This window comes from Pseudorasbora parva, chromosome 13 (genome assembly GCF_024679245.1).
Source record: "Pseudorasbora parva isolate DD20220531a chromosome 13, ASM2467924v1, whole genome shotgun sequence".
NCBI lineage: Eukaryota > Metazoa > Chordata > Actinopteri > Cypriniformes > Gobionidae > Pseudorasbora > Pseudorasbora parva.
This window is the reverse complement of record NC_090184.1, coordinates 40,174,175-40,198,629: the sequence shown is the minus strand read 5'-3', so window position 1 is coordinate 40,198,629 and position 24,455 is coordinate 40,174,175. Positions and strand designations below refer to the sequence as shown.

Sequence of the window (24,455 nt, the reverse complement as noted above, 5' to 3'; positions counted from 1 at the left end):
CAATCATTTAAATGACAAACTGACTGTGACTAGAAAAACATTTTTATGTGTGCATATTTTGAATAAAATTTAATTTGCAAAGAGTTTAAATGGATTACTTCACAACTATATAGGCTACACTCTAAAAAAATGCTGGGTTAAAAACAACCCAAGTTGGGTTGAAAATGCACCGACCCAACAATTGGGTTGTTTTAACCCAATGGTTGAGTTGTTCTTACCCAGCAATTGGGTTGTCTTAAGCAACATTTAACCCAACCACTGGGTTAAAACAACTCAACCACTGGGTTAAAACAACTCAACCATTGGGTTAAAACAACTCAACCACTGGGTTAAAACAACTCAACCATTGGGTTAAAACAACTCAATTGTTGGGTCGGTGCATTTTCAACCCAACTTGGGTTGTTTTTAACCCAGCATTTTTTAGAGTGTATAAGTACTAGAACTAGAACTTTGTTTACCATTTCTTATGTAAATCCCCCTAAATTATGAAATTCACGGCCCCTTACACTTCGTAATATTTCATCTTTGTCTATCTTCACGATATCTGAAACATATCTATTTAATATGTATTTTGGATTATGTGGCTATATGCGGCCGTATGTGTTTGCAGCGTGTGTGTGCAAATGTATTGTGATGCACAACGTAAAGCGGCCTTGAGCTATGGAAAGGTGCTATATAAATAAAACTTCAAATGCAAAAAGAAATGGTGTTTACATAAACTTTTATCACTCATTTTCTGTAAAACATTCAACAATTACAAATGTTAAAAATGGTTAATGAAAAGTGGTTACACACTGAAAAGATAAATGTAGTATATATATATAACTACTGTACAAATGTTAGGGGAGAGTAATTTTAGAATGAAGCCTCTTATGCTCACCAAGGCTGCATTTATTTATTACAAAATTAAGTACAACACAGTAATAGTATTTCAAAATAAAATATTTTGAATAAAACTTGAAAATGTATTACTATGGAGCAAAGCTGAATTTTCAGCTTCCATGTCACATGATCCTCCTGAAATCATTCTAATATGATTTGCTGATCAAGGAACATTTCTCATTACCATCAATGTTGAAAATATTTGTGCTGCTTAATATGTTTGTAGGAGCCAGGATTCTATGATGAAAAGCATTTTTTAAATACATTTTCATAAATCTTTTGGGACCCACTTTATATTAGGTGGCCTAAACTACTATGTACTAACATTTTAATTAATCAGATGATACAATGCACTTATTGTGTATATACATGATTTTACATTGTACTTACATTTTTTTAAATACCTGCATGTAATTACATCTGTAATTAATTTCTGTAGTTACATTTGTAAATGCCCTTTTGACACTTCCCTTAATTGTTTTGCAATACAATATGAAGACAATAAGTACATTGTACTTATTTTTTGATGTAAGTACATAGTAGTTAAGGCCACCTAATATAAAGTGGGGCCATCTTTTGTAACATTATTAATGCCTTTTCGGTCACTTTTGATCGATTTAATGCATCCTTGCTGAATAAAAGTATTCATTTCTTTGACCCCAAACTTGTGTATAATAGTGTATGTCTGAATGTCATTGCGTTAGCAGCAAAAGTGGCTTCTGCAAACAAATGACAATGCACTTTTCTTAAAACGTCACTTTCATGTAGTTATTACACAAATTATTTACAAACACGAGTGTCATAATGCTTTTGAGAAGTGTGTTTGTGTCTTTATTTAAAATAAATGCCACCTGCTTGATATTTTGTCTGTAATGCAATGCCATTCCAAATATCTTTAAGGCATTTTGATTTTTTTGCATCCACATCTGTAAAGGTTTCAAGTATGTTTATGTTGAGTATCTTCGGTTGTGAGTCTTTTGTCCAGTTCCTCTCACATTAGGGTGGGTAAGATGGCAGCCGACGGGTGGTATGGGTAGGGCAGGGTGGCATGGCTTGGGAAGGCAGTTGTGGGCGGCAGTGAATGGGAAGAATGACTATAGACTCTCAGAGCTCCTGGACTCTGAGAATACATGTCGAAACACTGATCAGAGGCAGGATTCTTGGAAAAATCACAATAGAAATTCTCCTCTTCCATGCTAAATTTCTTCCCTTTCCTGGTCTTGCTGGACACTTTACGGTTGCGTGTCTGAATGCCTTCCTTCTTCATAGTCAGTGGTCGGTTCTCCTGATGTTTAGGATTGAAAAAAATATTAAGCACAATTAAAAAAATAGCAAAATTGCAGTTAAAGGTGCAATATGTAAGATTAACAGCTAGTTGTTAAAATGGGTACTGCGGTCTTCCTCAGATTCAACGCACACGCAGTTTGCCAGATTGAGGACACGCAAGATTTACATACTTGTAATTTGATGAGTTGATTTACAGTATGCGCGTTTTAATATTCTCGTTCATTCAGATTTTTAGATGAATGCTGAGGCTATTTAGGTTGTGTATTTGCTGTGTTTTTTTTTTTTACCAACTGTCAATTCGGGGTGTTGAAATGCTATTGGGTAAACTGGCAGGGGGCGGAATCACACAGACCAAAACAAAAACAGACTTTCTGACATGAAACGCACATATCAAAGTAGAATAACTGGCTGTAGCATTGCTTTTCAGAGAAGCAAGTATGTGAGCTTAGCATGTTCCCTTAGCTTAGCATTTACAAACATATCATGATATTTTTATTAATTCGTTCCCCGAACGCTTGCTTAAACACAGATGGAGGAGATCGAGTCCATCAACACCCCTAATGCTTGCACAGTCCTGAAGCTCGTCCTGGGTCTACATTTCATTCCGTAACGTTAGATAGTTTTGATTCATATGCTGTTTAATGAGGATGATCGCGTTATTTTACATATGCATATGATTACATGCGATCGCTCGTTTTACTGCATCTTACTCGTGTGTTTTGATCAGGAGATTCAGTACTCATTCAGAAGATGCACAATAGCATCCGACTATTCAGTTTTTGTCCTGGAAGCGTTTTCTTACAAATAACGGAAATTTCCGTGTTTGGGAGGGAAAGAGTTAAAGGGTTAGTTCACCCAAAAATGAAAATTATTTCATTAATTATTCACCCTCGTTGGACACCTGTAACACCTTCGTTCATCTTCGGAACACAAATTAAAATATTTTTGTTGAAAGCTGATGGCTGAGAAAGGCCTCCATTGGCATTCAGTACATTCCCACTGACCCACTCACAAGACCCATAAAAGACACTAAAGACTTCGTTAGAAAGTCCATCTCACTACAGTGGCTGTACAATAATTTTACGAAGCGACGAGAATAGTTTTTGTGCGCAAAAAAATCGAAATAACAACTTTATCCGGCAAGTTATTGTCTTCCGTGTAGGTCTGGGACGTGAACTCACGTGATAGCGGCGTTCCTCTTCTTCCGGGTCATGTATTCGAACGGCGGAGCTGCGTCATATTCTCGCGCATGCGCAAGTTCACGTCAATAACTTGGTGGATAAAGTTGTTATTTAGATTTTTGTGCGCACAATAACTATTTTCGTCGCATTGTAAAATTATTGTACAGCCACTGTAGTGAGATGGACTTTGTAATGTCGTCTTTAGTGCCGTTTATTGGTCTTGTGAGTGGGAATGTACTGAATGCCAATGGAGGCCTTTCTGAAGCCTTTCTCAGCCATCAGCTTTCAACAAAAATATCTTCATTTGTGTTCTGAAGATGAAGGAAGGTCCAACGACATGAGGGTGAGTAATTAATGAAATAATTTTAATTTTTGGGTGAACTAACCCTTTAATGCTGGGCAATCTATTAATCATGATTAATCACATCCAAAATAAAAGTTTCATTCATTTATGTTATTTTCCTTTTTCCATTGTAGGACTGATATTATTTGGAATGAAAAGTGCGTTATAAATAAAATCTCTTATTATTAATCATTATGTATTTATAAATACATACACACACATGCATGTATATAAGATAAATAATATAAAAGCAAATATTTCTTAAATGTATACATGAAGGAGTGTGTATTTATATATGCATAATACACAGCACACACACAAATATTATGTAAACACAAACGTTATTTTGGATATGATTAATCGATTGCCTCATTTTTATGCTTAAGTACAGTCAGAAATTACAAATAGCACCTTTAAATCTGCGGTGTGTGATTCCCGTGCCATTAGCTGTACCAAATATAATTTCAAAAAAATAGTCACAAACTAAGTTGAAAAAAAACGACCTTGTCTGTTAGTTGACATGTCGTTGACATGTCGAAATATTTTGAAAGTGTCATAGAATTACAGGAAGTAACATCTTTTTTTTTCCTTCTTTTTTTTTTGCACTGTTTTAGCACTGGATAAACAAAAAGAAGTTATGCAAATCAGGTAAAAGCACAAATGCTGCCAAAAATGTTGTGCTAGGTTGTGTGTGACACAACTGTTCAACAAATTCGTCCACTGCAATTATACAGCCTTTAGTAAATTTACTGAACATAATTGTGGCATTATTAATACAAACAAGTGAAGAGAGTGAAGTTGCTCACATTGTGAAGCTTGAAATAGAGTCCGCAAGCGTTACACACGGGCTCTCCGCTGGCGTTGCGTCTCCACAGCGTGGTGGTGCAGGTCTGGCAGTTCGCACATTGAGTTCCTATTCGCTTACTGATGACCTATACAGAGAGAGAGAGAGAGACGAAGGCCAGTCACTCTACGTCTTATCAACAGTGACAGTAACGTCACAAAAGATTTCCATTTCATATAAACACTGTTATTTTGATCTTTCACAAAAATGTTAAGCAGCACAACTGTTTTCAACATCGATAATATTAAGAGAATATCAGCATATTAGAATGATTTCTAAAAGGATTATGTGACACTGAAGACTGGAGTAATGATGCTGAAAATTCAGATTTGATCACAGGAATAAATTATATTTAAAAAAATCTAATAAATGCAGCCTGGGGGAACAGACTTAAAAGACTTCTATCTAAGTAGCTTCTCTTGAGTATCACTGAACTGAGTATCTGTGAGGTGTACCAGTCTCTTTTTGGGTCGGATGAGAGGCCTGTTCTGTCCGTTCATCTTGTGGTACAGTCCGCAGGCATTGCAGAGGTAGTGGCCCGTTCCATCGCGCCGCCACAGAGGGGTGGCTGTGGCCCCACAGTTCACACACTCACGCGTCTCTGTCACCACAACAGATTGGAGATAATGTTTAATTTGCATATCATCCAATGTGAACAAAAATACACGATGAAACAAACACGCTAAAGGTTCCAGTAAAAATATTTACTGACTGATCTCATTCAAGAACCAATTTAATTTCCATAAAGAACATTCAAAAAAATTTTTGGTTCTTTAGTAAACCATCTATGTACTGCTATATTTTCCAGTGATGTGACTGACACAAAAAAACAGGAGGAAAAAACATGTTTCAAACCACAATTATTCAAATCACCTTTTAAAAGGTAGGTCTAAGTTATAAAGCACCTGCCAGAAGTTTTTCAATCACTTAAAACAGCAGGACATTAACTTGCCCTAACGTGCCCTTGGTGCTTGCAACACGGATGTGCCGGAAAATTTCCTGTAACGTTATTTCAGTTAATGCCCAGAGACCCCACTCAGCTAAAACGGCAGTTATGGGGGCATAAACGTAACGGGTGTCTTTGTGCCTCTTAACAGACATAAAATGCAATTAAAATGTCTGTCCAACATGAACAGGGCCCTTACATGACAACAAGATGCGTTTAGCCACTTAGCCATTGTTTAAATTCCCCTAAATAGTGTTTTAGACAGCTAGCTGTATCTCACGCTGAAGTCCCGTTGGAATGCAGCGGTAGCCGGAAAAAAAGGCAAATAGTCCTGTTGGGAAGAGCGTTGTGTGTGTAAAGCATGATTATTTTATTACTGCACATCTTTCCTCAAGCCGTGTGTGCCTAAATGGAAGGATAAATAAAGTTTAAATGACCTCCACAGTGGTTGCACCCGTCTTCGACCACGGAATGGCATTTTCTTCAACCAGCCTCGTTGAGCTGTGTTGTGTCTGTGTAAGTGTGTTGTGTCATCCTTGTCAAACCGTTCACTGCAAATTTTCGCATTCTGTTGCCACAATTCAGAAAGGCACAAACGTGAACCATTTCTTCTTCCCTTCTGAGCCCGATCGGATCATCAGTCTAGTGATGTCCGGTTCACAAACGAATTGTTCTTTTGAACCGGTTCTTTTTAGTGAACCGGGCGAACCAGTTCACCAAATCGGACGGAATCGTTCTAAGCAGTTCGCGTCTCAAATCAGCACTGATCACACACGTTACTTTAGTTACTCACATTCTGACATGACCGACAGTCCCTCAGAATAGAAACAAACTAATTTCTTGAATTATATGTTGTAACTCCAACCGTTCACTGAACTGAGACATGTTTTGCTGAGAGATCTGATGAACTCACGAGCAGCTGATACTGAGCATGCGCGAGTAACTGAGCATGCAGCAGTTCTCGGATCAGCAGTAAAGAATTGAAAACAGTTTTTTTTCGGACATGTTCGATACTGAGAACCGACGAGCCGATGAGCAGAGCCTCTTCATATACAAGACACTCTTCCCAACTGGACTATTTGCCTTTTTTCCGGCTACCGCAGAGCTCCCACAGGACTTCAGCGCGAGATACAGCTAGCTGTCTAAAACACTATTTAGGTGAATTTAAACAATGGCTAAGTGGCTAAACTCATCTCGTTGTCATGTACGGACCCTGTTCTTGTAGGACAGACATTTTAATTGCATGTTGTGTCTGTTAAGAGGCACAAAGACACCCTTTACGTTTATGCCCCCAAAGCTGCTGTTTTAGCTGAGTGGGGTCTCTGGGCATTAACTGTAATAACTCCGTGTTGCAAGCACCAATCCGGTTCGGTTTTTTTTTTCTATAGACTGTACTCACAAAGATATAACGATCAAGATAAACTTAAAAATTTGAGTTGTACTTTAATGTACTAAGAGAGGGATTTACAAATAAAAATAATAATAATACAAAATTCAATACAGACCTTATTGATGATGACAAATATAAATTAAACAATTTATGAAAATAATGTCCATCTGAAATACATGATTGATTTCTATGTGAAAAAGCTTAAATGAAAGCTCAAGCTTAAAGCTTGAAATGTGTTGCGTTCATATTCTCGTCTGCTTGCCTGTACATGAATAAGGTGTATATTGAATATAGTTCTCCAATTCCGTTAATGAAGCATTTTCTTTAAGGTTTCCTATGGGAAAAGTGATTTTGGCGTTTTATTATCACGGTCACGGTCTTACTACATCAGAAAAACAAACCTGGTAAAAGTAACACTTCAGGTGGGCCAGAACCTGCAAAGAACCACTGAAGAAACTTTCGGTTTCATTTTTTTGTTCATCATTATATATATATAATGATGAACAAAATACAATTCTTGTATATTCTTGTACATTTGGACGACACCTCCAAAACAAAATTAGGAACCTTTAAAATGGCATCCTAACGAACAACACAAAGTACAGGACAATTAACAACTTTCCCATCCCAACATATATAATATATACACTTTGAAAATAAATAATAATACAAATTCTTGTATTTTAGTGGGGAAAAAGTATACTTTTTGTATATAATAATAATAATAATAATAGATTTTATTTATAATGCACTTTTCATTCCGAAGAATCTCAAAGTGCAACAAAGGGGGGAAAAAATAACAAAACAAAAAAAAGAATAACAAGTAAAAATATAGAATACTACAAACAATCAACCAACACAGAAAACAGAACAGAAACAGAGCTGATGGTGAACAGAAACAGAGCTGATGGTGAACAGAAAACAGAGCTGATGGTGAACAGAAACAGAGCTGATGGTGAACAGAAACAGAGCTGATGGTGAACAGAAACAGAGCTGATGGTGAACAGAAAACAGAGCTGATGGTGAACAGAAACAGAGCTGATGGTGAACAGAAACAGAGCTGATGGTGAACAGAAAACAGCTGATGGTGGACAGAAAACAGCTGATGGTGGAAGTCTCTGTTAGCTCCGCAGCACACTGTGGTCCACTCCATGTTTTAAATTTCTCCCAGCGGCAGTGTGTCCTGATGACATCGCCGAGGCACGACAGCTGAAGACCAGATGATGGGTCTTCATGACGATTCAAACGATGGGGATCGCCGCAGCACCATGCAGGAGGCAGAACATTTTTCCGGGCACTTCTGTGGACACACCGGGGTCGGCGCAGAAGTCCAAGGCTCCAAGCCGCTCCACGGCCGCAATGCAGGACGGAACAGCGGCGCAGCCGAGAAGCGGAACATCCCAACATCATGCCGGACGCCGATTACGATGGCCCAGATGACGCTAGCCCGGTGCAAACTTCAGCCACCATGCAGCTTAAGCCCAAGGGAGACCACCTGTGAGCAGTCGCGGCGAGAAACATCAAATGTCCTCCAAACCAGAACCAACCGCAGCAATTCAAACACAAACATTAGAGAAGCAGTGGAAAACGGCGAAACGACGAACAATGTCCTCTCAGTGGCTGCCAGCAATCAGCAACAGCCCCAATTGTAGCTCTGACTGTTAGACTAGTCACAAACATAAGAAAATAAAATAAAATCTAAATCTAATAGTACATTAACATGATTTGTGGGTGGAGAAGCGGCGAACAGACAACGCCAGCGTCCTCTCCCCCACGTTCCCTTATACAATTCTTGTATATATATATATATATATATATATATATATATATATATATATATATATATATATACATACAAAAAGTATACTTTTTCCCCACTAAAATACAAGAATTTGTATTATTATTTATTTTCAAAGTGTATATATTATATATGTTGGGATGGGAAAGTTGTTAATTGTCCTGTACTTTGTGTTGTTCGTTAGAATGCCATTTTAAAGGTTCCTAATTTTGCTTTGGAGGTGTCGTCCAAATGCATCCAAAGTGAAATAAATAAATAAATTAATTTAAAAAACGAATTCTCATTATATACATTGCAGCATCACTTCTTTTCTCAAAGTGTGTGAAACTGGTTCGATCAAGGACCCCTCCTTTCTGAGAGCCAACTCTGCTCTGATTGGTCAGATGGCTCAGTCTGTTTTGATTGGTCTACCACTTACAGTGTCATAAACTTAACGCTCATGATCATATCTGAATTTCAGCTTGCGGAGGCTTCCACAGCACTTGCTCCAGTGATACGAACAGTAACAATGCTGTTGGTTTTACCATATCAGTTTGAGTTTTTAATCATTGGAAGTGCTGAAAACTGCAGCATGTCACCAACACGAACCAAACTCTCTGAGGGCAGGTCAAAGTAGACATTGTCCGAGGGTAGACAATCAAGACCAAAGGCAGACATTGGGCAAATGTGTTTCAAACCTACCCAGGTTTGAGCAGGAAGTAAGACTTGAATTACTGACGACTGGTTTCAGGCGGTTCGCGATCGATTCTTTCTTATGGGAGACAATAACTCAACTTATTGTGAACTTTGATCTTTGAATCTTAGCAGACCTTTTACATTCACAAACAGTTTACACACTATATGAAAGGTAATATACAAAAAAGCACTTTAATAAAATATAATTGAAAACCCCCCAAAATGCTACAGTTCATGAATCACACCATGAAAGGTTTGATTCAAGGATAAAACATTTTTAACCACAACACTGCACCACCCCACATCACCTGCCCGTTATGATATTTCCTCACCTAAAGGGAAGAATGGCACCTTGCTGCATAATTTCGGTGAGGATGAGGGTGCGTAGAAAACTGAACTGTTGTAATCTTGCGTGAAGCTCCCATAGGGACTGTAGTGGGCCATTGACTGCGAGTGCGCTTTTGAGGAGTGTGTATGAGCATACACACCGCTCACTGAAGGGTTCAGAGGAAGCATCCCACCAAACGCCTCCCCTCCTCCAGGAGGACTCAATCTCTCTCCTTTCCCACTCTCCTTTTGGTCCAGGATAGGGGAGGGAAGGGCAGAACGAGGCGGTCTGGCAGAGGCGAGTGACGTGGAGCCATGGAAGGACGGGGACGACGTCTTGGAAAATGCACTGCCATGCCAGGACGATGGGGATGATGGGAAGAGATTCGTTAGAGATGATCCGTTTGATCCTTCAAGCCAGGACAGGTTGCCGAGGAATGGAGAGGAGTAAACGGGATACACTGAGGAAGAGAGTGTATTTCGCTCAATGAAAAAAGGAACACAAATCAGGAAAATTACATGTTTCTAGAGTTATAAGTGCATTCTGATCGCATCACAGAGACAGAAGTGCTTCTCTGCATGTTACACTGCATGAATGTAAATGCAAACTGGTAGGAGTAAGTATATATGGGAAAGTATTTGCACATCAAAATACAAAAAAAAAAAAAAAAATGTGATTATTTCCTCATATTGAGTCAACAAGCCAACTGAATCACTTTTGTACTAATCTTATACTTGAAGAGTTAGTTCACCAAAAAAAATGAATTTGTTCCTTAATTCCTCACCCTGATGTCGTTCCAAACCTGCAAAACCTAATTCATCTTCAGAACACAAATGAAAAGATATTTCTGATTAAATCTGATAGAAAAAAAAGACTTTGTTCAACAATTTGTTCTAGCCTGTGTCGGTCTCCTAAGCATATTACGCTATAGTGCACCGCTTTGGAGATCTTCTGATCACCACAACCCGTGTGTGTGATGACGACGAGGGAACTGCACTGTATTCACAACGCAAACTGCATAGGAGACTGGCACAGGCTAGAACCAAAGTGTTAAAAAAAAAAGTTACACAAAAAGTGTTCTTGTCGCTTCATAAAATGAAGGTTGAACCACTGGAGACACATGGACAATTTTAATGATGTCTGCACTACCTTTCTGAACCTTGAAAGTGTTCATTAAATTGCTGTATATGGAGGGCTCAGAGAGCTCCCGGATTTCTTTATAAAGTTAAAATTACATTTGTGTTCTGAAGATGAATGAGGTGTTACAGGTTTGGAACAACATGAGGGTGAGGAATTAATTGAAGAATTTTTATTTTTATGTGAACTAACCCTTTAAAACAGCCAATGGCATTCAGTTTAGGTTAACTGGTTACAGCTCATTTGTCCTTCTGAAGAGATGCAACACAGTCTTTGACAATATATTTGAAATATAACTTTACTATAACTACCTATATTGCTTAAGTTATGAAATGAGTTTCAAAATGTTAGTTTTAGTTTAACATCTGGTGCATCAAAATTACTGTAATGAGAAAAATCTCTTCTATTTATAGAAATTATCTTTTAAATTCTAAAAGCCCAATTAAATGGGCAAAAGTTTTAGTTTCACTCAATTTTTGGCTAGACAATTTAGCTCACACATTCAATTATTTATATATTTAAATATAATTTATCTGTACTAGAAAGTCCTTTGTTTTACTATTGATAAGCTTTACGTTAGTTCTTTACGTTATCATGTAAGAATATTGATATATATGAATATGTTAATTATTCATTGCCACAGTACAGTATACACTATTGTTCCAAAGTTTAGGGTCAGTAATACTTTTATTTAGAAAGAATGCACTAAATTGGTCAAAAGTGACAGTAAATACACTTCAGAAGTTACCAAATAAATGCTCTCCTTTTGAACTTTCTATTCCTCCAAAAATTTGGGAAAATGCATTTCTGTTTCTACAAAAATATTAAGCAGCACAGCTGTTTTCAACATTGATAATAATAATAAAAGTTTCTAGACAGCAAATCATCATATCAGAATGATTTCTTAAGGATCATGTGACACTGAAGACTGAAGGAATGATGTTGAAAAATACTAGCCTGACAAGCCAGACCCACATCAAGATGTTTGGTCTGAAAACTCACCCTAGACAGGGCTCAATCCGAGGGGCAGGATAAACGGTTGTCTTTTAAACTCCCTCTGCACGCGACAGGATAGCGCTACACCAACCAGAGCAACGAAGGTGAAGCGGAGCTCGTTAAAAGATTAAATATTCGCCGTATCCGGTCGGCAAAACTCCAAACACATTTTTTCTTTTTAAAGGACAACTTCGGCGAGAAATGAACCTAGGGGTAATTAACAGATGGTTACAGAGTAGATCGTTCTCTGGGATGCGTTTTCATTGAAATCGAATGTAAAGAGTTTTATCTTTATAAACAGATTAGCTTATAACACTAGTCTATGGGGCACAGAGTAGTGAAATTAAATCGCTAGTTAATACCACTAACAAGACTAAAAATAGCCTCATATTAACACAGTAGCATAATAAGGGTCCCTACATGCAAACCGAAGCATTGAGAACTTTGTAAGAGTACAAAAAGAAGACACTTTATAAACATAGTGCATTACGCGTTCACGGACAGGCGCCATCTTGGAAAACAGTCTCGACTCATCGAGTCACGAACGCTGTGCTAAGTGATGAACTGTGACTTGGAATCTCATATGGTCCGTTGTTTCCGGAAGAAAACACTGAACACAACAGAGAAAATAAATAAATAAAAATAAAAATGTCCATGTTATTACATTTCACAAACTTAATTCCTATCGACCAGCTCACTTCCACAGCTCGTGGATCGATTCGTCGAGACTGTTTTCCAAGATGGCGCCTGTCCGTGAACGCGTAAGGCACTATGTTTATAAAGTATCTTCTTACTAAACTGTTTGTACTCTTACAAAGTTCTCAATGCTTCGGTTTGCATGTAGGGACCCTCATTATGCTGCCGTGTTAGTGTGAGGCTATTTTGAGCCTTGTTAGTGGTATTAACTAGCGATTTAATTTTACCGCCCTGTGTCTACCCTGTGCCCCATAGACTAGCATTATAAGCTAATCTGTTTTTAAAGATAAAACTCTTTACATTCAATTTTCATGAAAACGCATCCCAGAGAACGATCTACTCGGTAACCATCTGTTAATTACCCCTAGGTTCATTTCTCACCGGAGTTGTCCTTTAAGAATGACTTCAGTGCCGTTCTTTGTTCTTTTCTCGGAGAAAAGCTTAACTCCAAGTCTTCCAGAGTCGCGGCCAAAGCTGATTCGAAAGACATTCTAAAACGCTTAACGTGAAAAACGCTTAACGTGGCTTAATGTACTAAGACTACTGTTAAAAAACACACCAAACTCAGGAAACATTATGCTTATGAAGTATACTATGCACAAAAAAATCAGATGAGCCCAGAATATGAATGCAACGCATTTAATTACACGTTAAGCATTTTTCTCCCAGAGAAAACCATTATAAGAAAACGCTTAACGTGGCTTAATGTACTAAGACAGTGTTATTAACCGTTGCATTCATATTCTGGGCTCATCTGATTTTTTGTGCATAGTATACTTCATAAGCATTATGTTTCCTGGGTGTGCTCTGTTTTTAACACTGTCTTAGTGCATTAAGCCACGTTAAGCGTTTTTCACGTTAAGCGTTTTAGAATGCCACTAAGACCGCTGTTCTCCAGCTTCTGTGTGTACTAGAAGCACGCAAGCTCAACTCGGCCGCCATTATGTTAAGCCCCGCCCACCAACTCTATACATGATGTGATTGGCCCGACCAGAGTTTGGTCTTTACAGCTCGGAAGTTTATTGAGAGTTGCTAGAACTCGCGGCAGATTAGATTTGCTGCCGCTAGGGTGCGTCTTGATTTCTAGGCTAGAAAAATACAGCTTTGATCACAGAAATAAATTACATTTTAGAATATATTCAAACAGAAAACTTTTGAACGGTAGCTATTGTACTTCATGCTGATGGTGTGCTGGGTCACTGACCTGGGCTGTGATGAAAAGCTCCAGACGGGCGGCCATGGATGGGGCTGGTGAACACAGAAGGCAGGCCGCTGTGATCTGCGTCAGTGCAGGGGAACAACGGGCCCTCCTCAGTGTGGACCAGATAACTGGAGTCAGATGGGTAGGTGGGCATCACCTCTGATGATGCCCAGCGAATCTGCTCAGTGGAGCTCTCCATGTCCATCAGGAACCCCTTTTGTACTGCATGAAAAGGAAAATGCTTATTATGTGAATTGAATGAACATGGACAATCTTTGGGTACATAATATTTTTAGTATATGTATATATTTTTATTCTTGAATTTGCATGTTTCCAAATGATGCCTTAATTGTGTCAATGAGAACAAGACGGCATTTAAAATAGCATTATGTATATTTAATAGTTCTTATAATTGCAACCGAATACAATAAATTTAAAGAGAATTTAAAAATACATATGAATACATTTCGGAAATACATTCTCATTGAAATTGCAATCACAATAACATTTATTATATGTACACAAGACCATATTTATTTATTTTTAAAAATCAGATTCTCACAAAATCAATACTTTTAAAAACTAACAAACCCTTCCATCTTTAATAAAAAAAATTGTCAAAGATAAAACACTACAGCAATGCCATTTCACAGAAATTATTGTTACATTTTATTTTAAAAATGTTACAGTGTTCCTTATTACAGTGTAATTATACATTTAAGTGATAAGAATTAACTACATTATTACATACTTACTATAGGGTTAGGAGAAAGGGTAGTTGCATGTAATTATGCATCATTTAATAGTAATAACTATAGAGACTACAGGTAGCACATGTAACAAAGATAACAAGGTCAATTAAAGTGTTGCGGAAATCATATTTACAACCAATGACTCTAAAAACAAGATAAGCATCACTTGCATTGTTTGATTTGCTCCTCCGGCTGGAGATATGGTAATGTAGATCGTAATGAGGCATACCTGAGTTTATCTGTTCAATCTGCAGGACAGGTGTCTGTGATGAAAGTGAGCACCGATGATGAGTCACAACTTAATGTTTGAAGGTTTCTGAGCTCTGGGATTGTTGGTGATTGAGGTTAAACATGTGGATACAGTGGGCGGAGTCAAATGGGGTGCCTCCTAAGTGCACCAAAAAGTCTGGAAATATCCCACAAAATTTGAAAATATATTAAAAGTCTGCAAAAATGTAGCATAAGTCTGCAAAGGTCTAACAAAAAGCAAAAAGACCAAGACCAACTACTTAGATCTACTAAAGAAGGTTTCTGAGGAAGGAAGAGTACTTAAATGCATTGAGTATGTCTGATACATCCCAACTAAAACTATTAATTTCTCTCTTCTGTGGAACAGTGTATATAATAGTGTATTTAGGCTATACAAATGTTTCTGTTAATTGAAACAAAGCAGAAAAATATATATATAAATATTAGTTGAAAATGTTGAAATATTGCTTTGGCAAAAAACTGAAATAAGTTGAAGCACTAAAATTATTACCTGGAGAGAAAAAACCCTAAAGAAAACCTAAATTAAACCTAAGTATGAAAATTGAATATAAAATTAAGATAATAATATATAATTGTATATAATAATATAATACCATCATTATATAATAATAAGATAATAACTAAATAACTAAAAATGTATTTAAAATTTACATAAAATATAAAAATATAAACACAACATATATAAAGAAATGTAAATTCTGTCATCATTTACTCCCCCTAATGTTCCAAACCTGTATGACTGACTTCCTTCTGCAGAACACAAAAGAAGATATTGTGAAAAATACTGGCATCCAAACAACATTGGAGCCCATTGACTTTTATTGTATGGACAAAAACATAGTTTTGGAACAACATGAGGGTGAGTAAACGACAAAATTTACATTTTGACTGAACTTTAACTTAACTTACTGTATGGATTTATAGATTTTAACCTACTATTAAAAAATGTATATATAAAAACCAAACCACTAATGGAACAAAAGGGAAAGTGAAGCCAATAAAAGATGCAAAGCACAGCTTAATATGTAACACAAGAGGACAGTTGAGCTGATTTCACTGATGCAAATAGAGACAAATGCTGCAATCATTGTAAAGGCGCAAAGCCTGACCACAGGCAGACAGAGCAGTGCTGTGGAAGTCATTTGTTAATCAAAGCGAACCGCCTCCTTTCCTTTTGTTCGTTCGGTTTTAAGGGAAATTAGAGTGGTAAATAATGCTGTGAGTGTTATAGAGTGTGTCATTTAGCTAAAAAAAATGTAAGTATAACAGACTGAAAATAATGACAGATATGAACCCCTTCTATTTTTTTCTTCTTTGGATTTGATTTGCCCTAACCGCAGTTCATTTCACATTACAGTTAAACTATTTGCCTTCACCTTTGAGGGAGAGGTTGTGTGATGTTGTATTTGCACAAGGGATTCACCACTATGACTGTTAGTGGTTAAAGAAATGAAGAAAAATCTATAAAACAATGATTGGACTGCTTATAGCACTATTAATAGAAGCTAGGTGTTTGCATGTTCACTGATAAGGCTAGGTTCCTCCACAGCTTTTCAACAATGTAATGATCCTTTGAATGGTAGAACGCTTCTATATTAATATCAACTGTACCATTCAACGTTTGGATATGATAATATTGTTGTTATGTTTTTGAAAGAAGTCTCTAATGCTCACCAAAGCTCCATTAATTTGATCGAAAATACAGTAAAATCTATTTGAATTCGTTTTAAAATGTAATTTATTCCTGTGAAGGAGAGCTGTATTTTCAGCATTATTACTCCAGTCTTCAGTGTCACGTGATCCTTCAGAAATCATTCTAATATGATGATTTGCTGCTCAAGAAACATTTCGTACTATTATCAATAATGAAAACAGCTGTGCTGCTTAAAGTGCTGATTTCACTTTTGCTTAATTTTAATCCATTCCTGGTGAATAAAAAAGTATTAAAAAATGTTTTTAAGTCATACTGACACCAAACTTTTGAACGGTAGTGTGCGATTCAAAACTAGTTACCTGCCAAATTGTCCTTTGACTCAAAAACCTGGCACCCTAAAGAGTGTTGGCGCTAAACTGCATATCCAGACCTGTTGTAGTACATTTGTGTCTGTCTGGATCACTGTATAAAGTTGTGTCTAATGGAAAAAAAACCCAAATTTACATTTGGTGGTGGTAAATGATAAGGTTAATGGTAGTTGCAAAAAGATTATTTTGCAGTTCCATTGAAGTGGAGTAAGTAATACAGCTTGAGATGCTATCAATTCAAATAAAGTACTCCTCTAGCAAGCGGATTGTAAAATGTGCCATACAAATTGAAACATTATTTTATGCCATAATAAACATGCCATTTGCAATTCACTTAAAATATATTTATTATATAGCCTATTTCTCTATATTATAATAAATACTTTTGAACATTTTATTTCTTTTTTTCATCGTCCTTAAACATGAAATAAATGAGTATGACTTAATGGGCCATGTCCTGATTTGAAAAAGCACAAACCCTACATTTCTGCTCATATCGCTGTCATAAACAACTCCACGCATGCCTTTGGATCAGGCTCGGATCCACCAAGCTCTCGTGTAAGGGTCGGTCCACTGTGAACTCGTGAGGCGGCTGCATGCGCTGTCTAGAGTGTTTTCCTCCACGCTGTGGGATGGGCAGCTCTGAATGATGTGCCGGGAGAGGGTCCGTGAAAAAATACGGATGGAGCAAAGCCTGAGGAATCAGACGGGGCATTATATAAGTGTCATTGGAGTTACATGACTGGCCGAATCAATCTGTACAAAACTTCAAATGTGCACCTGTCTAGCACTGATCCTCTGTTTGGAAGGATAGACGAGGAACTTCTTCAGCAGGTCCACAGCTTGCGGTGACGTGTCAGGTACAATTTCCTCCAAAGGAATAGGTGGGTTTTCTTTAAATGTGATCTTATTGTAGTCTGGTAGTTCTGTTATTTCCTAGATTTGATACACACACGGGCAGAACCTTTAGGAGAACAGTTGTGCGTCATGTCATATGTCATAGCGAATGTAAAGTGAGAGCTCACTGGCCAAACTTTCTGGTTGGGAGTTCCCAGCACTCGGAGCACACAGCACAACTGCTCAATGTCATTCTCTCCGGGGAAAAGTGGAGAGTTGTTCAGCAGCTCCCCGAAAATGCAGCCCACTGCCCTGAAACAAGCCAGAAGACACAGTGACACCAGCTGAATGTAGAATAAGCACTACTGCCATCTAGTGAAACTTGAGGAAAGAGAGAACATTCACACACACACAAAATTGACTTAGTAGTAGAGATTCATACTAATATGATTGTAATTAAATTTATTATGATATCTGACATTTGGTCAGAATTTTGCTTGATTTAATTATTTTGATTTCAACCAAATTAATTTCCAAAATGAAAACGAAGATTTCCATAACGCAGATTTTTTTTCATGTAGTAGTCCAGTGATTTTTAATAAAGTGTTTGTTTAAACATTTGATTTATTACATGGGTGTTTTAGAAAGTCATGAATTTACATAGGGGTTTTTAAACTTTATGATGCCAAGGGCCCCCAAATAAAATGAATCTTTTATGAGGGACCCCTTTCCTAAAATCCATTTATTTTTATGTAGGCCTATGGGGGGAAAAAACATTTAAACTGTTAATTATATTTAAAATTAATTGAGTGACATTATAAATACAAAATATTGCTTTAAAAAATAATAATTGGCTATACTTAAAGTTGGATGTAAAAACCTGAAGAACAAAATTTTTAAAATAAATGTATGTATTCACGCCCGTTTTCACCACTAATTAAAAAAATAAAAACAGCAATTGCAACTTTTTTTCACACAATTGCGAGTTATAAAGTCAGAATTCTGAGATATAAACTTGACTTTGCTTGATATAAAGTCACAATTCTGACTGAGAAATAAAGTCAGAATTGTGACTTTATATCACACAATAGCGAGTTTATATCTCAGAATTCTGACTTTATAACTCGCAATTGGGGGGAAAAAATCCAAGATAAAAAGTCGCAATTACTCTTAATATATATATATTTTTTTTTAGTGGCGGAAATGGGCTTCCATAGTAAGCAGCTTACATACTGCGTTACGAAAATTGTCTTACAACCCCAGTGAGCGAGATAAAGGGACTATAGTGAAAAAAACTCACTGGAAACATACAAAGCAAACATATACAATTCTGGAAAGTAGCCTATGTGGCAAGAAAGGAGACAGACATTTAGAAATAAAACAGATTGTTCAGTAGACTTTATCCATTTTTGCTTTGTCTTTTCATTCTCTCAAATTTTCTGGGGACCCTTATGACCTTCTGGAAAACCCCTGCGGGGCCCCTGACCCTAGTTTGAAAACCCCTAACACACTGGATATTTTACAGTAATTATTATAAAATGGAGAGAAATAGATAGAACTAATAAAAACTAAATGCTATAAAGGTATAAAAAAACGATCAAATGCAGACCTCAAATGACAATATATCGCAATAAAAAAGCAACAATATGTATGGTGGATAGTGATAATGTATAGTGTGTTTAGTTCACCCAAAATAAAAATCACTGTGAGAAAGTTTTAGTGTCAGTACTACAAAACTACTATATATATATATATATATATATATATATATATATATATATATATATATATATATATATATATATATATATATATATATATATATATATATATATATATATAATGTTAAATATAATGTATAATAAGGCAGTGGGGGAATATTTGTGGGTTCTGATAATGCTAATTATAATAATGTCTCATGTTACCAGTAAAAATTGTCCTATATTATTTTAAATGTATCTGGTCAGTGACAGAGTGCAGGCATATTCTTCTATAACAATTCTGTATTTTCAGCTTCAGAATCATGAATATTTGTATTCTGGTGTTACCATTGTCCTGTGCGTTGGGTTACCAGCACCACATCAAACCCTATTCATTTCCACCCCAATGTCATACCAAATCTAGCTTTTTAATCAAGAGTAAAAGCTTTTTTAACCTTTTACCATACGTCTTGGAGCATCACAATAAAATTGTATTGAGAGTTCAGTATTGTAATATATTGAATCGTGGCATGAGTGTGAGAGAGATGATACCAAATAAAAACTTTGTATTTACATTTGTGACAATAGAAAAAGAAAAATCTGTGATTGTTTCCACGACTTTCCAAAACAGGGGAAAAAATGGAGATTACGTTGGTAAAAAGAGAGTAAGATGTGAAATTTGCCGTCACTCCATCAAGTCGTAGGATTATCAGCACCCTCACAGCAGTGTTAATTTGTTTTTTGTTTTTCAGGTAATATAACAATATTTAGTGTTATGAATGTGTATTCAATTTTTAAAAACAAAAGAAAGTCCTGCACACTATCAGCACACTATACATGACCTTCATTAAGCATACACACTAACTATTCAAAGCACAATCACATTTACAATCAACTCCTGACCAATCACTGCGAAGATCCATCAATTATCAATCACTATCAGGAGACTAAATCCTGTATCATCATCATGTAAATCTCCATGTAACCCTTTATATGATGATGCTGATGATGAGGATAATGATGTATTGAATGTAATTATGTTTTGAATAGTTTATTTATTTATGCCTGACGAAGGTCATGGAACCGAAATAAAGCAGATTTGTACTGATAATGTTTTTTTGTTTTTTTTTGGGCCTTTCTTCTACACACCTATCATTACATGCAGGTGTGCCGGGGTAATTGTTAAATGATTATTGCATTTTTTTTTATTTTTTTTTATATGAAACACTTCACTTGATTTGCAATGTAAACTGTGCAAACACATCATCACAGCTCTAGAAAATATTAAGAGACCACTTACCATTGAGAAATCCATGTTGGTCTCTTAATTTTTTCCAGAGCTGTATATCTAAGTGGAACAGCTTCTTGAAAACTTAGGGCAGGGCACAATCAATGTTTATTAAGTATAATAAACACTGCAATATTCCATAAAAAATAAGATTAGTCAATTTTGATCTCATGTTCACTTTAAGAACAAACAAAAATTTCTTACCAGAGATCAACTCCTTCATCATATTTTCGGGCACCATACAAAAGTTCTGGTGCTCTGTACCATCTGAAACACAGCACAACAAATAGTTTTAGCTTAAAGCTTTATTTTTTGGCTTAAAGCTAGAAAATGTAGATTACTGATGGCTTAACAGAAGCTTGAAAAGAATAGTTCACCTTAAAATGAAAATGATCTAATCTACTCTATAAGGTCTAATGCAAAATGCTATTCTTTCTTTTTCAGAATAAATGTCCTGCTGCTCACGCTCATCCATATAGATTCAGTATCACAGAATGATCCCATGCAACACATCATATATATTCCAAGTGTTCTGGGAGTATACAAAAGGGTTTCATGAAAAACGAACACATATTTCATGTATTGTTTAACAAAAATCCCGACCTTGGCCGTTGGTCTTCTTTATTAGTGCCTCAGTTCACTCCGACTTACCCAGAAAAAGGACACAAGCTGTGAGAAATCAAGATTAATGTAACACTACATGTAATATCGCCATACCGAAACTTTGGTTGTCAGCTGACAGTCAGAATGACAGTAGATAAATGTGAATGATATGATATGATATGTTCACCTTTGGGAAGAGAGTACATCCACTATATTGCCAAAAGTTTTGGGGCATTTGCTTTTACATGCACATGAACTTTAAAGACATCTAATTCTTAATCTGTGGAGTTTAATATGGAGTTGGCCCACCCTTTACAGTTATAACAGCTTCAACTCTTCTGGACCTTGCTTTGTGCACTGGTGCGGAGTCATATTGGAACAGGAAGGGGCCATCCCCAAACTGTTCCCACAAAGTTGGGAGCATGAAATTATCCAAAATGTCTTGGTATGCTCAAGCATTAAGAGTTCCTTTCACTGGAACTAAGGGGCCAAGTCCATCCCCTGAAAAACAACCCCACACGATAATCCCCCCTCAATCAAACTTTACACTTAGCACAATGCAGTCAGGAGGGAACCGTTCTCCTGGCAACCACCAAAGACTCATCTATCTGATTGCCAGACAGAGAAGCGTGATTGGTCACTCCAGAGAACACATCTGCACTGCACTAGAGTCCAGTGGCGGCGTGCTTTCACACTGCATCCGACACTTTGCATTGCACTTGGTAATACAAGTTTGAAGGACTGTAGCTATTGACAGAAAGTTCCTGACTTCTGCGCCCTGTGTACCTCAGCATACGCTGACCCCACTCTGTGAATTTACGTGGTCAACCACTTCGTGGCTGAGTTGCTGTTGTTCTCACTTGCTTCTACTTTGTTATAATACCACTAACAGTTGATAGTGTAATACTTAGTAGTGAGGAAATTTCACGAATGGACTTAATGCACAGGTGGAAACATATCAAGGTACCACGCTTGAATTCACTGAGCTCCTGAGAGCGACCAATTCTTTCACAAATGTTTGGAGAAGCGTACAACTGTGGCCATGGAAGTAATTGGAACCCCTGAATTCAATTATTTGTAGGGGTGTCCCAATACTTTTGGCAACATAGTGTAGATTGTATGTACTTGTGTGCTTTTCTGGGCAAGACGAAGTGAACTGTGGCTCTAATAAAGTGTGACTATAAACGCGCTCCGTGCACAGCAGCCAAAATCAGGATTTTTGTTCAATTATACATTCAATTTCAGTTTGTTTTTCATTAAACTCTATCGTATACCCCAAGAACACTTAGGATATAAGGCACATGTCACATGGGATTATTCTGTGATACTTTTGTGTCTTTTTTTAAAGCTTAATGCTGGTCGCTTTTCACTGCCAGGGCATTTTCTTTTCATTCTTTTTTTGTGGTCCGAAATGGTGAGTTAACTTTCATTTTAGTGTGAACAAACCCTTTAAGTAAACTGTCACCTGGTGGCCACTTGGTGACTGTACAGACGATCTCCTTCATTGGAAAAGAGCCGCGCCAGACCAAAGTCAGCAATCTTCAGGTGACCCGTTGAGCTGATTAGAAGGTTTGCAGGCTTCAGATCCTACACACACAAAAAAACATTTAAAGCACGGATAAAAAATGAAACATGTAAAGCACAGATTTATATGAGCGACAAATCTGATAATATCTGGAACACAGTCTCACCCTGTGCATGATAGAGTTCTCGTGGCAGAAAGCCACTCCTTTCAGCAGCATCATCATGTAACCTTTGACCTGAGATGCGGTGAGAGGACGCTGGGAATTCCGAATGACTTCTGACAGATCAGATAACATGTACTCAAACACCAGGACAAAGCCTGTGCCGTGAGGGAAGACATCCTTTAGCTTCACCACCTATAGAGATGATCAAAACAGAAATAAAAGTAACCCTACATCAAATGATGAAAATATAAATAATTATTGTGGATCTCCAAATCATCATAGTATTGAAGCCCATTTCCACCACAAATCATGCTTTGTTAAAAGTGTTATGACAAACATTTAGTCCATAATTGTATTTTATTATGAAAAAATACTTGTATTATGATAAAAATCTCAACTTTTTGAGATGAAAGTCAAAATTATGACATAGACAATTATGATTTTTGACTTAATAACGGTTTACTTAATCTCATAAATATGACTTTTAATATCATAATTTAAATCGCCATAGTTCCGATTAACTTACTCTCATTCTTTTGACTTAGTCTATCATCATTTCAACTACTAAGTCATGACTTAGTAACGTTATGCCATCATTTCGTATTTTTATGTCACGATTACGATTACCAAAGCACTTTTTTCAATGTGAGCAAAGGAGATTATCTTTACTACACAAGTCTGTGATCAGTATATCTCAATCTCACGCACATATTGGTTGTCCTCGATCTCTTGCAGGGCTTTGATTTCTCTCAGGGCCTGATTTGGGATCCCATCTTCAAGTCTTCGCAGAGCTACTTTTTTCAAAGCCACTGTCTCTCCTGTCTGAACACATCGACAGATAAAGCGGTGCAGAAGCATGCAGACAGCGACCTGTTGTAAGAAACAGTTGTTGTTGTCCTTTAACACAGTCTTACCTCGATGTGTTTGGCTTTGAAAACAATTCCGTGAGCTCCTTCCCCAATCCGACCCAGAATACTGTACTGATCCATAACGGACAACTAGCCGGCTAGCAAAGCAGAAACGTAACGTTACCTTTGTTTTCCATTCACACACTAGCACATATTCAGCAACATATAAGCACTAAATAATAACTGAAGGGAAACATTGCGAGATGGAGGATTGCTTAGCAGAGATCATTTGTGTTAGAATCCGGCGACACTACGCAGCAGCTGATGGCTGTTGCCATGGAGATCGTTTCTGTACGGCAAGCTAGCGAAGACAAAAATCGTATTAAAACGACCACGTAATGATTTATCATCAGTAAATAAAGGTGGACCAAACTATTTATTTTCCTACTAAAACGAGCAAATTATAATTTTCCATACGTTTTATTTTAATCGAAATATATAAATGTTTTAATATAATTAGAACAGGAGCAGTCTGGTGGCACGTTACTTTTCTCAACGCAACAGTCTAGATGGACCAATCAGAATAGACTGCGCTTACTTAAGTACTAGCTCATTTATTGCTATTCATTGAGCTGATTTACATTCATATGTCAGATATATGTCGTACAAATGGCTTCAGAGAAAGGAGTATCATTTAGTGTGTGTATATATATATATATATATATATATATATATATATACAT

General features: G+C 36.9%; 2 protein-coding genes across 3 annotated transcripts; both read right to left on the bottom strand.

Annotated features, from left to right (window-relative positions):
* Window positions 1-794: 794 nt before the first annotated feature.
* On the bottom strand, window positions 795-14,026 carry gata1b (GATA binding protein 1b). The gene is made up of 5 exons (XM_067414387.1): window positions 13,708-14,026; window positions 9,679-10,134; window positions 4,993-5,138; window positions 4,500-4,625; window positions 795-2,167 (listed from the first exon to the last, which is right to left on the bottom strand). Exons 1-5 carry the CDS (start codon window positions 13,907-13,909, stop codon window positions 1,874-1,876), a joined length of 1,224 nt encoding a protein of 407 aa, XP_067270488.1. The 5' UTR covers window positions 13,910-14,026; the 3' UTR covers window positions 795-1,873.
* A 1,511-nt stretch (window positions 14,027-15,537) lies between these two features.
* cdk20 (cyclin dependent kinase 20) lies at window positions 15,538-24,067 on the bottom strand. 2 transcript variants are annotated; one of them, XM_067414388.1, is made up of 8 exons: window positions 23,779-24,067; window positions 23,573-23,686; window positions 22,868-23,056; window positions 22,642-22,763; window positions 20,778-20,840; window positions 17,774-17,897; window positions 17,529-17,684; window positions 15,552-17,442 (listed from the first exon to the last, which is right to left on the bottom strand). In XM_067414388.1, the coding sequence occupies exons 1-8, from the start codon at window positions 23,851-23,853 to the stop codon at window positions 17,251-17,253; spliced, it is 1,035 nt and encodes a 344-aa protein (XP_067270489.1). In that variant the 5' UTR covers window positions 23,854-24,067; the 3' UTR covers window positions 15,552-17,250. The 2 variants fall into 2 exon arrangements, with proteins under 2 accessions (XP_067270490.1, XP_067270489.1); XM_067414389.1 differs by lacking the exon at window positions 23,573-23,686 and having other exon boundaries at window positions 15,538-17,442.
* Window positions 24,068-24,455: the final 388 nt, after the last annotated feature.

Excerpts from the sequence above, each read along its gene's own strand:
- gata1b (XM_067414387.1), bottom strand. The coding sequence starts at position 13,909 with ATGGACATGGAGAGCTCCACTGAGCAGATTCGCTGGGCATCATCAGAG. Across the intron at positions 5,139-9,678 it reads GGTGCCATTCTTCCCTTTAG|AGACGCGTGAGTGTGTGAAC; the intron begins GTGAGGAAATAT and ends TTGTGGTGACAG. Across the intron at positions 4,626-4,992 it reads TCCGACCCAAAAAGAGACTG|GTCATCAGTAAGCGAATAGG; the intron begins GTACACCTCACA and ends CTCTCTGTATAG.
- cdk20 (XM_067414388.1), bottom strand. The coding sequence starts at position 23,853 with ATGGATCAGTACAGTATTCTGGGTCGGATTGGGGAAGGAGCTCACGGA. Across the intron at positions 23,057-23,572 it reads AGATCGAGGACAACCAATAT|GTGGTGAAGCTAAAGGATGT; the intron begins GTGCGTGAGATT and ends TCATCTCTATAG. Across the intron at positions 17,685-17,773 it reads CCAACCAGAAAGTTTGGCCA|GAAATAACAGAACTACCAGA; the intron begins GTGAGCTCTCAC and ends TATCAAATCTAG.